Raw genomic sequence first — 11,973 nt, 5'->3', positions numbered from 1 at the left:
AATTCTGCTTTGTCTGATCGCCAGGTATTTCAATTAACTAGGCTTTTGTCATAAAAAACGTCCGTTTTTATCTAAATAAATACGGACAGGAAGAGTCAGTGCACCATAAATCCACAAATAAATGTTTCCTCCAATATCATCGCGAATTCTGAGAGTAAAAATGAGGATTGTCGTGGAGAGAAATGAGAGTTTGTTCACAAAAGGCCGGAACCTGATACGCCGTCTCCAAGACAACAGATTCGGACGTGTGTAATTACCGCCTGGAATCGCGCAGACGAGCGGATGATTCGTGCGTGTTCTGGAGCGGGCTGCTGTGATTTACAACCCGACACGGACTGACACTAAATGTTTCACGGACGTTCGTGTCCGTGTGTTTGTTCGGTGTGAGTGAAGGAGAGACTGCAGCGAGGGCCGAGCGTTCAGAATCACTGTCCATTTGAACGTTTAATAGTCTTCCAAAATGCAATAAATTACATGCACACATTTACACATTTTACACGGTTCTTCTATGACTGTCAAATACAATTGCATATTCCTGTGAAATTTGTACACGAGTCCCATAGAAGGAAAAAAAAAAATCTCAAATCAACATTGGTTTTTTTTTTTTTTTTTTTTTTTTTTTTAATATAACGTCCCTGATCCAAGAGCCAAAGAGTGCTGTATCGAGTTGGGGGTCTGCAAATGGGAGGCCACGGTGCTGCCCGCTGAGGTGTACCAGGACCCCGAGGTTTCCAAAAAATTAGAAGCGGCGTTGTTGATGTTCTGTGGCTGCAGGCTGTGCGCCCTGGACGGGCCCTGCGTGTCCCAAACGGCCGGGGACTGTGGAGAGTTGCAGGCCATGGGGTCGCTGGAGCTGGGGCTGTGTTCGGGCGGAAGCTCGCCGTTTTTCATGATCTTCTTTATTTTGGATCTCCTGTTTTGGAACCAGATTTTGACCTGAAGATCGGGGAGGAGAAGATACGTTAGCTCGATGTGATTTAGACGAGGGGCGATGCGTAAAGACGCACAGAAGCCGCGTGAAAAGAGATTAACAGGGGGGGAAAAATCATAAATCGAAATTTCAGATAAAGATATTTTAGTTTAGGGGTGAATTTAAGTTGGAAAACCTCACCTGTGTTTGTGTGAGCCCCAGCGAGGCAGCCAGCTCGGCTCTCTCCGGCAGCGCCAAGTACTGTGTGTTCTGGAAGCGCCTCTGCAGGGCGGCCAGCTGGAAGCTGGAGTAGATCGTCCGGGGCTTCCTGACTTTCTTCGGCTTGCCGTTCACCATCCTCACCTCAGGCTCGGTTATTTCCTTTTCTGATAAAAATAGGAAAAGAAGAATAGTAACTATGCGTGTTTGTTAAATTCTTCTATAATGAAATACGCCTTCGCTACTTGACGGAAAATATTTTTAGGGAACAAAGCGCAAAAAGATGTGGTTTGAAATAGTGGAAATTCTTCTCCCTGAATTTAGGTTTCATTCTAATTATTTAAATATCGATACATTAAAGTCTGTAGGCAATTTAAAAAAAAAAGAAAGAAAAACTACGGGATAAAATATGGCAGCTCGTTACCATTTAAAAAATCATCTTCTAATAAAAAAGAAACATGTCCCGTACCTTGCGGACTCGGCTGCGCTTGTACTCTGCTGTAAGTCCCGTACTGGTGGTAGGTGGGGGTCGTGTACGAGCTGTAGTCTGTGTAGGATTTTGTCGAGTAATTTCCAGCGGTTGCGGCGTTGACGCCCGGGTACTGGTACTGGTAGGCGTTGAGCGGCTTCCCGTACGAGGAGGAGCTGGGCGAGCAGTAGCCGTGAGTGACTCCCGCTGCGGGGCTGTAGTAGCCAGAATCCGTGGCGGTGGACTCGGGTAAAGTAGGAGATTCCTGAGACGGATGGTGCATGGTGGAGAGTTGAAAAGAGCTCTGGAAATCTGCAGCTTTCACACTCGGGATCCTCCGGTCGAATACTCCAGTCATTCTTCGAGAAGAAATACGCGCTTTTGTTTTATTGGATGACCATAAAAAAGTGAGGCAGTCTGACTCCAAAGTGGGCTGAAGACTACTCTGACATCGGTGAAAGGCTGTCAGGCCGTCGGGCTCTGATGAAGACTACCGCCAGCTACGCAGCAAAGACTTGGTTAAATCCTAAATCGCGCTCTTACGCACTGCAGGGAGGATCTGGTTCCATTGGCCAAGGCGCGCACAGACACAGCTACACCCAGTTCACTGAGCCAGCGTTCTTATAGGGGGAAACCACCTGGACTATGTGGCAGCATTGTTATGGTTTTACGCGATCAATCAATGGGAGCAATTAAAGTGTTGGCCTTGGATTGGCAAAGAATTAACAAAAGGAAAAACCTTTTTACCAAAAAAAAAGCCTTACGCGCGAACTGGACAGACGTCTATAAATGAAATTTGTTTTAAAAATTAACCTAATTTTGTACTTTTTAGAGACCAAATGTGAACCGCACAGTGACAACATGCAAACATTTTGCAATGTCACATTTGAAATAATCCACGCAGAGAATTGCAGTCATTTAATTTTTACAATAATTTAATCAAAGTAGTATATCAATTCAACCATGTCTTGGTTAAAAGTACAAATAATATGCTTGTGATTTATGTACCATAAACATAATCATAAGAATATAAGTGTTTAATATAATGAAAATGACCAATATAATCATTTAATATATATATTTTTAATAAATCTCGTTCTGCTGAGAGCACTAAACCCGTCGACAGGCCTCGGACAACACATTGACTGGTAAATGGCGCCGACTAGTGGACAAATGGTCAAACTGCAACCACAATTTGTCCTCACACTTTAAAAAATAAAGAGAATATTGTTAGTTACTTTAAGAGGCAATCAGTTTATTACCGAGGCTAAATTCGGTTCCATCGATGCTGACAAGGCACGTCTGAAGTGTATGAGGGGATACAAGAGAGTTTACGAATAATAAATGAGGCAAACATGTAATAACAAGGTGTTTTGCATTAGATAGAATCGTGGCTTCTTCACGGGTTACCTAAAGTCTGATTTTCGAAGTGATTTAAAACGTATAAAATCACAAATGCAATGTTTCGTATTCCCGTTGCAACACGTTTTTCATTCATTTCAGCAAGACGCGTAGCCTTCGTAATCTAAACACACTTTTGGGTAGATGGCAAGAAATGACGTGAAACTGAAACTGAAGGCGTTTGCCATTTCTTTCCCCCTTTTTGCGGCCACGACAAGAACAAAAAGCTCATTTTCCAGAGGGAAGGCCTGACTGACTGGTGGGAGCCAAACGGCACCTCTCTACCGCCACCGAGTGGGTTGCAACCTCCTTCTGAAGGCCTGGAGCGGCCCCCCTGAAGTTGACCTGCAACAAGCACCTGGGAAGATGCATTGTAAACGTCCCAACGCGTTGCATTAGTCTCCTCGCGTCTATTTGCATTCGTTACCCCGGAAACACCAAATACACGCCGCGTAATAGAAGCCGAGGTGTTTTAGGCGCTGTGATCTGTTTAATGATGAAGGTTCTGTTTACTTGAGGCGGAACAATGACGTCATGCAGGTGACACACGGCCACTATTTTTTTAAATTTTTTAAATTTTCATTTATTTTTTCAAGAAAAACTCGACTTGCGTTTGAATTCGGGTCAAGGCTGAAAGCGCGCAGAGTGCGTGTGACGTCATCAAAGAGGTCACGCGATCCTCAAGATGGTTCCCCTCCGCACACGTTTGCGGCATGTCAACCGTTTACACGTGGTGTGCCTTTTCTCCCATCGTAGCAAATTCCAGCTGTTCGCACACATGGAACGGCACATATTATAAAACCCATGACTACTTTATAGTTTATATGGACGTGGCTAGCTTGGAATTAGAAGCAATGCAATACAGGAAATACAAATGTGTTTCATACAGCGCGAAGCGACCGAATCCGGAAGTAGATGGGGGAGAACCATCTTGGCCTGCATGGGACTTTTTATTGCGCTATCTTTTCTCTCGGCTCCCGTTTTGTGTGCTGGGGGGATGGGGCCGTTCCGAGGATGAGACACTCCAAATATTTACCACTTGGATTACCAAAAAACTTCATTTCCGAACGGAGCTATTTATTTCTCTCATATACATATTAATGCTTTCCGAACACGCATGAGTCTGAGTGGATTTTGGTCAAAATAAAGTGGAGTGTATTTGTACGTCCACGACACGTTTATAAGTCGACAAAATGTATTCCTCTGCTGGAGGTAAGTGCTGCGGCTAATATTAGCATCGGCTAAGTGATGCGGCGAGCCAAAAGGTTTCTGTCGAGTTTCATGGAGGCAGGGTGGGAACACGGACTGAATGGGTGTTAATTTCGGGATTATAAAACCAAATCCTTTGTCCGGGAACATGTCGTCCTTGTCTTAAGTTGCGGCATTAGTAGTAGCAGTTTAGCTAACGTGCCACAACAAGATGCTGCTGTTAGCCAAGTTAGCTTCAACATCAACTCGCCACCAAACTTGTTCGTTTGTTATCTTATCTACCTGGATATTATGAAGTAGGGTCTGATAGCAAATGCCTTCCACCCACAGTTAAATCAGAGTTGTTTTTTTTCCACTCATTTATTTCATGTGTCGGTGTAGAACCAGGCGACATTTAGCGGCCATAATGCTATTTAATCGCCATAAATCTTCGCCCCCGTCTACGAACAAGTGTCCAACTTTGAGTCGAAGGATTTCCAAATGTTCTTATCTTTTGCCGTGTCCTTCGTGGAAGGCACTTGATTCGCCACAAACTTCAGGAACACTTTCAAACGTGTCTGAAAGTGAAGGTTTACACCAACCCTTCGACTCGATAGTTACGTGACTAATCTATGCTCGAATGATCATTAAACCCGAGCAAAAATGGTGCAACTGGGGGATCACTATTACACTTTCACATGATCTTCTGTTGGCCACTTTGATGGTGCAAACGCGACAGTTCTGGGGAATTTTGAGGCGGTGTGATGGGCGGATTCTGCAGAGTTAGATTGCGAACCTGCTCGGCTCTGTCTGGTTCTTGTCGATAAGAGCTTAAAGAGAAAGTTTGTCCCGATTGTGCACGATGATGCCCAAAAGATAAGGAGCTGTTTGGTTCCTTGTGTTTGCACTACACAGAAAATGAGTCAGCCTAAAGGGGGGATGTAGAGAGAAGGAAAAAAAACCTTAATTTGCATCCTAGAAGATCTAAAACCACGTTTTTACCAAGTTGTGCTTTTAAATGGCTTAAGCAGCGGGTTCTTAAGCAATGCTCACCTTTCTTTTTTGTCCTCCGCAGCTTCTGAAATGCCCGAGGGACCCCGGTCATCTGGGTCAACAGGCTCTGGTGAGAGTTTCCCATATTTGGCTTTGGCACAGACCATTTTATGCTTTGTAAGGGCCTAAATGGGGGAAATCATGTGCTTTTACACTCCTGCTGCATGGCACTCGAAGGCCGCTCAACCTCTCCGAGTAATCATGAGATTGTGGAGGTAATGGGATATTTTAAGAAGGGTGATTTGTGATAAAGGGTGCAGGGTCGTTCCCTTCAGAACGACGGCGCCCTCACACGGGTTCTCAGTCCATGCCCAAAGTGTAAGTATGGGTGGTGAAGGGAGAGCGCTGTGGTTGCCATAGATACGGGGCTTATTAGTTCAGTTTGTGAGCGTCACCCACAGCGATAATTTAAAATTTAGAGGATGTGAAGTCTGGCAAGTATCATCACGAGCATATGAGCAACTATGGAAGCAATAAGGAGGAAGTAATTTCTGATATACGAGGGAATTTCTGGATTATAACAGCATGGAAGCCTTCCGTCTGCAGAGGGATTCCGAGTCAGGGGAAGGCCCGCGAGGCTCCAGCGGTGTTGTGTCAAACAGATCGTTGCTACACTGATGAATACACGATGATAGCCCAAAAATGAGAGCCCATTTGATGGGATTTCAGGGGGGAAAGCGCTTCACTTCTATGTGTCCTTGCTCCTTTTAGGTCAGTCATCTTCCCCGGTACCTGAATATGTTTTCAAGCCGCCATCACGGCCAGATTTTGGCACCATGGGCAGGACAATCAAGCTCCAGGCCAACTTTTTTGAGATGGAAATCCCTAAACTGGAAGTCTATCATTATGACATTGACATAAAGCCTGAGAAGTGCCCCCGCCGGGTTAATCGGTAAGTATGCTCCTTCAGCAGCAGCGCTGCGTGTGAGATCACCGTTAATCTGTTCTGCTCGGCCGTCTAGTGAGATCGTGGAACACATGGTTCAACACTTTAAAACCCAAATCTTTGGGGATCGAAAGCCAGTGTATGATGGGAGGAAGAACCTCTACACTGCCATGCCCTTACCCATCGGCAGAGACAAAGTAGGGAGTCCCTTTGGAACAAAACATGCTGTTTAGATGAGGAGACGTGCACAGGAACCAGTCACGGTTCTTTTTGTCCTGCTGCAGGTGGAGCTTGAGGTCACCATTCCGGGAGAGGGCAAAGACCGCAGCTTCAAAGTGTCGATCAAATGGGTGTCGTGCGTGAGCCTCCAAGCACTGCACGAGGCGCTGTCAGGACGCCTCCCCAGCGTCCCCTTCGAGACTGTCCAAGCCTTGGATGTGGTCATGAGACATTTGCCCTCCATGAGGTCAGGTTTTCCCCTCAGTGGATCTATGACTCCCCGTGTAAATCGGCTAATTGACTATCAGTTCATCGTCTTCTCTGCGTCTTCAGTCCTGTTTTCACGCGCTCTTTTTTTACTCTTCGCCGCTCGAATTCCCTGTTTGTGACGGCATCTACCTGCCTCTCCTTTGGTACAGGTACACACCAGTGGGCCGCTCTTTCTTCACCCCTTCAGAAGGGTGTTCCAACCCGCTGGGTGGTGGCAGAGAGGTGTGGTTCGGCTTCCACCAGTCGGTCAGGCCTTCCCTCTGGAAGATGATGCTCAACATCGATGGTATTTTCCATGCGACGCTATCAGCAGGTCCAGAAAGCGACGACGACTCGCCCAATCTAACCTCCACACGCTCTTGTTTTAGTGTCGGCCACTGCTTTCTACAAGGCCCAGCCTGTGATCGAGTTCATGTGCGAAGTTCTGGATTTCAAAAGCATTGAAGAACAACAGAAGCCCTTAACAGACTCTCAGCGAGTGAAATTCACAAAGGAAATCAAAGGTGAGTGAAGTTGTGTCCAACTCTCCAGTCGCACCTACGTCTTCTGTCAAATTAGAGCCTTTGTTTATATTTCATTCACCCCAGGCCTAAAGGTGGAGATCACTCACTGTGGGCAGATGAAGAGAAAGTACAGAGTGTGTAACGTGACCCGGAGACCGGCCAGCCATCAAACGTAATCCGAATTTACTGAGCGCTCACACGCAGCCTTCCGTAGACCGCCCTGTTCCATAAATCCTCTGGTGTTTAGGTTCCCTCTGCAGCAGGAGAACGGCCAAACTATTGAATGCACAGTAGCACAGTACTTCAAGGACAAGTACAAACTCATCCTGAGGTACCCCCACCTGCCGTGTCTCCAGGTGGGGCAGGAGCAGAAGCACACCTACCTTCCTCTTGAGGTCAGCATCGCCGGCCCGGTTTGCTCCTTTGAAAAGCAGCCCAGTTCACTATTGATTGTTCTAATGTGTGGTCACTGTAGGTCTGCAACATAGTGGCTGGGCAGCGCTGCATCAAAAAGCTGACGGACAATCAGACCTCCACCATGATCCGTGCCACCGCGCGGTCGGCGCCAGACCGGCAGGATGAAATTAGCAAATTGGTGAATAAACGGCCAAAGGCCTCATTGGTACCGTCAGAACCGTTGAAATAAGAGCAAAACATCCAACTGCTGCTTCCTCTCAGATGAGAAGTGCCAACTTCAACACCGACCCTTACGTCCGAGAATTTGGAGTGATGGTGCGAGACGAGATGACGGAAGTGAACGGCCGCGTCCTCCAAGCACCTTCCATCCTGTACGGAGGCAGGGTAGGTCACTGCAGCTTTAAGACCCAATATCAGCGCAGCAACCAGGAAGTACCACTGCTACTGGAGGGAGCGGGCTTCATTTATCTGGCAAAACGCCACGGTATCAGTTTCCCACCCGCCAGGGAAGCAGCGGCAACAAGGCTCCCAGATGGTGGCGACACAACACACACTTGACAGGAAGTCGCCGTTAATGAGGCTGCTGCCCTGTTTTGCAGAACAAAGCAATCGCCACGCCGATCCAGGGAGTGTGGGACATGAGGAACAAACAGTTCCACACGGGCATTGAGATCAAAGTGTGGGCCATCGCTTGCTTTGCACCTCAGCGGCAGTGCACTGAACTCCTGCTCAAGTAAGTCCTGCGGGAAGTTGCACCCGGTCGATGTTCTGTCCGTTTCCGAGCCCAAATCCGCACCCAGAATAATCAGCCAAGCTCCAGGACTCACTGAGGTGCCTCTATCTCTCTGAAACACCAGGACGTTGTATTAATCTGCCGTTTAAGATCCAAACGCCGTGTGGGTGTCCCCGCCAACGAGACCGGGCTGTGTGAACGGGAGCGCTCTAATCGGGTTCCTGCTCTGTTGCAGAGCTTTCACGGATCAGCTGAGGAAGATCTCCAGAGACGCGGGGATGCCCATCCAGGGTCAGCCGTGCTTCTGCAAGTACGCCCAGGGGGCGGACAGCGTGGAGCCCATGTTCAGGCACCTGAAGTACACCTACCAGGGCCTCCAGCTGGTGGTCGTCATCTTACCTGGGAAGACTCCCGTTTATGGTAAGACAGCGCGGAAAATCCTGAATCCCAAAGAACGTGTGTATTACCTGAGACGTCCGTCCTGTGTGTGTCGTAGCCGAGGTGAAGCGTGTTGGCGACACGGTACTTGGCATGGCGACGCAGTGCGTGCAGGTGAAGAACGTCCAGAAGACGACTCCTCAGACCCTCTCCAACCTGTGTCTGAAGATCAACGTCAAACTGGGCGGGGTCAATAACATCCTCCTCCCACAGGGCAGGTAAGAACAGCTGGGAACCGACCAATGAGAAGAGCCGCTTTAGTTTCGTACCTGACCTGCGGACTCTCACCTGCCACTGCAGACCGCTGGTCTTCCAGCAACCGGTGATTTTCCTTGGTGCAGATGTGACCCATCCTCCAGCCGGGGATGGTAAAAAGCCCTCCATTGCTGCTGTAAGTCGCACTTTTAAAAGACCACGCCCAAATCCATCGCCCTCTTTTTAAATGTCCCATTTTCTGTCCCCTCGTTAGGTTGTTGGTAGCATGGACGCCCACCCCAGCCGATACTGTGCCACGGTGCGTGTGCAGCAGCATCGCCAGGACATCATCCAGGACCTGGCCACCATGGTGAGGGAGCTCCTCATCCAGTTCTACAAATCCACTCGCTTCAAGCCCACCAGAATCATCTACTACCGCGACGGCATTTCTGAGGGCCAGTTCAACCAGGTCGGGTTTGACCCACGAGGGAAACCTTTGACGTTCTGTCGCCGGCTGGGAGCCAAAATAAGCTCAACCTCTCTGATCTTGCATTCACGCAGGTGCTCCAACACGAGCTGCTGGCCATCCGGGAGGCCTGTATAAAACTGGAGAAGGACTACCAGCCGGGAATCACCTTTGTGGTCGTGCAAAAGAGGCACCACACCAGACTGTTCTGCATGGACAGAAACGAGAGGGTCAGTCCTGCGGGCCCGGCAGAGAGGAGTCACAACTCCACTGATTCCATTCCCGAACCCTCTCATTTAGTCTGGTCCTGACGCATGTTTGGATTTATTCCCGCAGGTCGGGAAGAGCGGCAACATTCCCGCAGGCACCACGGTCGACACCAAAATCACTCATCCGTCAGAGTTTGACTTCTACCTGTGCAGTCACGCTGGCATTCAGGTAGGAACTCCTTCTCTGCCCCCACTGGGCTAAACTGGGGGGCCACTCATCAGGAACGCTGTTGCTCCTCACAGGGAACCAGCAGGCCCTCTCATTACCATGTGCTCTGGGACGACAACCACTTCTCTTCTGACGAACTGCAAGTCCTCACCTACCAGCTGTGCCACACGTACGTGCGCTGCACACGCTCCGTCTCCATCCCAGCACCAGCTTACTACGCCCATCTGGTGGCTTTCCGTGCCCGCTACCACCTGGTGGACAAAGAGCACGACAGGTAAACGCGTAGATTGTCGGCGAGCGCGTTGAACTCTCGCTGTCGATCGCACGGCTTCTAAACCTCCCTTCTCCTCCCATGCTGCCGGGTCAGTGCTGAGGGCAGCCACACGTCGGGGCAGAGCAACGGACGCGACCACCAGGCCTTGGCCAAGGCCGTTCAGATCCACCAGGACACTCTACGCACCATGTACTTCGCCTGAGAGCGCACAACCCCAGATGTGGGTGGGTGAGACCCCACTGACGACACGCACTAACCCTGGGCTGTCTCACTGCCAGGAACCAAGTGGTTCCCCCTCCCCACCTAGCTAACCTGTCACGAGATGGTGTGTTTACACTTGTACTTGAGCCCCTGAAAACCCAAAAACAAGCCAGCGTTTCGAGGCAAAAAGCCCCTCTGTCGGGGTTTTTGCTGGAAGAGTTTTAATTTACATGTTGTGCGTAGGTGTGTGTGTTTTAAGATAAATCTGTCCCACGACAGAGAAGCGAGGCAGCGATAGTCATGTAGGTGACCTGCGAGCGAGACGTTAACCCCCCCCCAGCTCCTGTTTCTGGTTTTTGGTGCTTGAAAGGACATGATGCTGAGAGCTGGTTCATGTTTTTACCTAAAGATTTACGTAAAGGATCATTTTGTCACCTAAACGGAGCACGTGCGGCGAGCAGACCGGGTCATGTGGTGCGTTTCACCACACGTGGCGCCGTCAGAACCTTGATTCTCTGGGTGGGTGGCGAGAGAGCGACCAAACGACGCCTGTAAGAGAACTCTGAGCGGCGCCGGTTTCTGTGAAGAACCCCCCTTTAAAGAGCTGAGCCGTGTCCAGAAGAGGCAGGAGGGGGAACTCCATCATTTCTTCCCCTTCGCTTTTATAGTCTCATTTCATTTTTGTCTCTTTTTTTAGTCTTTTTTTTTTTCTCTCCCAAGAAATATGCAGGTAGAGGATTTATGTTTTAGGCTTTGAGGTTTTTAAGATACTTACGTTTCTTCCTTTATACAGGTTAGCCCTGCGTCCTTAGTGAGGACGCTAGCAGCAGGTTAGAGTGTTTCTGGGATGGCGGAAGCTGCAACAGTAAAGTGATCCAAGTTCCCTTCAAGGTTAAGCATACGCTCCAGAAATTGGGAATGGGCATCACACCAAAAGCTTGGCTTTATGCAAATGATGAGTCTTTCTACTTGTGGTTTTGGTTTCTTTTAAATAAGCTTTCTGTGGAGGCTGCTGAAAATATTAGAGATTTATTCAAAAACGTCTGGCGCACATGTATTCCAAATTATCACCTCTTCATATAGATACTCTCTTGCCTTTTAAAGACTTTTGCAGTCTAATTATTCAGCACGTTTGCTAACATCCCCGCCGTCAGTGTGTTACCGCTACGCTAAGCTGGCCGCCGTCGTCACGGGAGGCGAGCGGCCTCCATTTTCTAACTATGCATACATTAAACGAGAGATTTAGCATCGTGGCTAGAATTTTGATCGTGTCTAGTTGTAGATAATCAGGTCCTTTATCATTTTTGTTGTTTTCAGCATGTTGGTAGTGTGTGTTTTTTTGTTTTTTTAGCGCTCATTAGCATCTTCACGCCTTTGTTATAGGTTGAAGTATTTATGTGCTTCTTTGATATTGTAGATGATTTTTTTTTTTTAGCCAGAATATTAGGAGTACCCTTTGAAACACAGTCTCTCTCAGCCAAACAAGATTACATTTGTGATGAACATTCAGACCACATGGAAGCACAAAAGACCTTTTGATTCTAGGTGCTAGTTTTCACTGTAAACCACCGCGACTCCTCACTGGACGGATCCACAAGCTTTTCCTACTCCTCCAGTTAAACGTTGCTCCTCTCTTCCTACCACCACCCTCTTCTGCCCCCCCCGTAAAGCATCTAGGAAGCCGACTGACTGT

The 11,973-nt window shown here is 48.3% G+C and overlaps 2 protein-coding genes across 2 annotated transcripts; one reads left to right on the top strand and one right to left on the bottom strand.

Moving 5' to 3' along the window:
* Window positions 1-421: 421 nt before the first annotated feature.
* On the bottom strand, window positions 422-2,187 carry dlx5a (distal-less homeobox 5a). The gene is made up of 3 exons (XM_003979696.3): window positions 1,599-2,187; window positions 1,112-1,296; window positions 422-936 (listed from the first exon to the last, which is right to left on the bottom strand). The coding sequence occupies exons 1-3, from the start codon at window positions 1,954-1,956 to the stop codon at window positions 622-624; spliced, it is 858 nt and encodes a 285-aa protein (XP_003979745.1). The 5' UTR covers window positions 1,957-2,187; the 3' UTR covers window positions 422-621.
* A 1,763-nt stretch (window positions 2,188-3,950) lies between these two features.
* On the top strand, window positions 3,951-11,407 carry ago2 (argonaute RISC catalytic component 2). Its single transcript, XM_003969270.3, has 20 exons — window positions 3,951-4,211; window positions 5,263-5,310; window positions 5,952-6,132; window positions 6,203-6,323; window positions 6,411-6,592; window positions 6,765-6,901; window positions 6,984-7,118; window positions 7,203-7,290; window positions 7,366-7,513; window positions 7,594-7,713; window positions 7,797-7,919; window positions 8,135-8,268; window positions 8,504-8,688; window positions 8,765-8,924; window positions 9,007-9,097; window positions 9,176-9,370; window positions 9,463-9,597; window positions 9,704-9,805; window positions 9,880-10,079; window positions 10,173-11,407. Exons 1-20 carry the CDS (start codon window positions 4,193-4,195, stop codon window positions 10,279-10,281), a joined length of 2,613 nt encoding a protein of 870 aa, XP_003969319.1. The 5' UTR covers window positions 3,951-4,192; the 3' UTR covers window positions 10,282-11,407.
* The last annotated feature ends 566 nt before the right edge of the window (window positions 11,408-11,973 follow it).

This window comes from Takifugu rubripes, chromosome 12 (assembly GCF_901000725.2).
Source record: "Takifugu rubripes chromosome 12, fTakRub1.2, whole genome shotgun sequence".
NCBI lineage: Eukaryota > Metazoa > Chordata > Actinopteri > Tetraodontiformes > Tetraodontidae > Takifugu > Takifugu rubripes.
This window is presented reverse-complemented; position numbering and strand designations above follow the sequence as displayed.

Bases quoted from the DNA above. Each gene is read 5' to 3' on its own strand.
- dlx5a (XM_003979696.3), bottom strand. From the start codon at position 1,956: ATGACTGGAGTATTCGACCGGAGGATCCCGAGTGTGAAAGCTGCAGAT. The intron at 1,297-1,598 runs GTACGGGACATG...TATTTTTATCAG, and splicing joins AGCGCAGCCGAGTCCGCAAG to AAAAGGAAATAACCGAGCCT. The intron at 937-1,111 runs GTGAGGTTTTCC...CCCGATCTTCAG, and splicing joins TGGGGCTCACACAAACACAG to GTCAAAATCTGGTTCCAAAA.
- ago2 (XM_003969270.3), top strand. The intron at 7,714-7,796 runs GTGAATAAACGG...GCTTCCTCTCAG, and splicing joins AGGATGAAATTAGCAAATTG to ATGAGAAGTGCCAACTTCAA. The intron at 8,925-9,006 runs GTAAGAACAGCT...CTGCCACTGCAG, and splicing joins ATCCTCCTCCCACAGGGCAG to ACCGCTGGTCTTCCAGCAAC.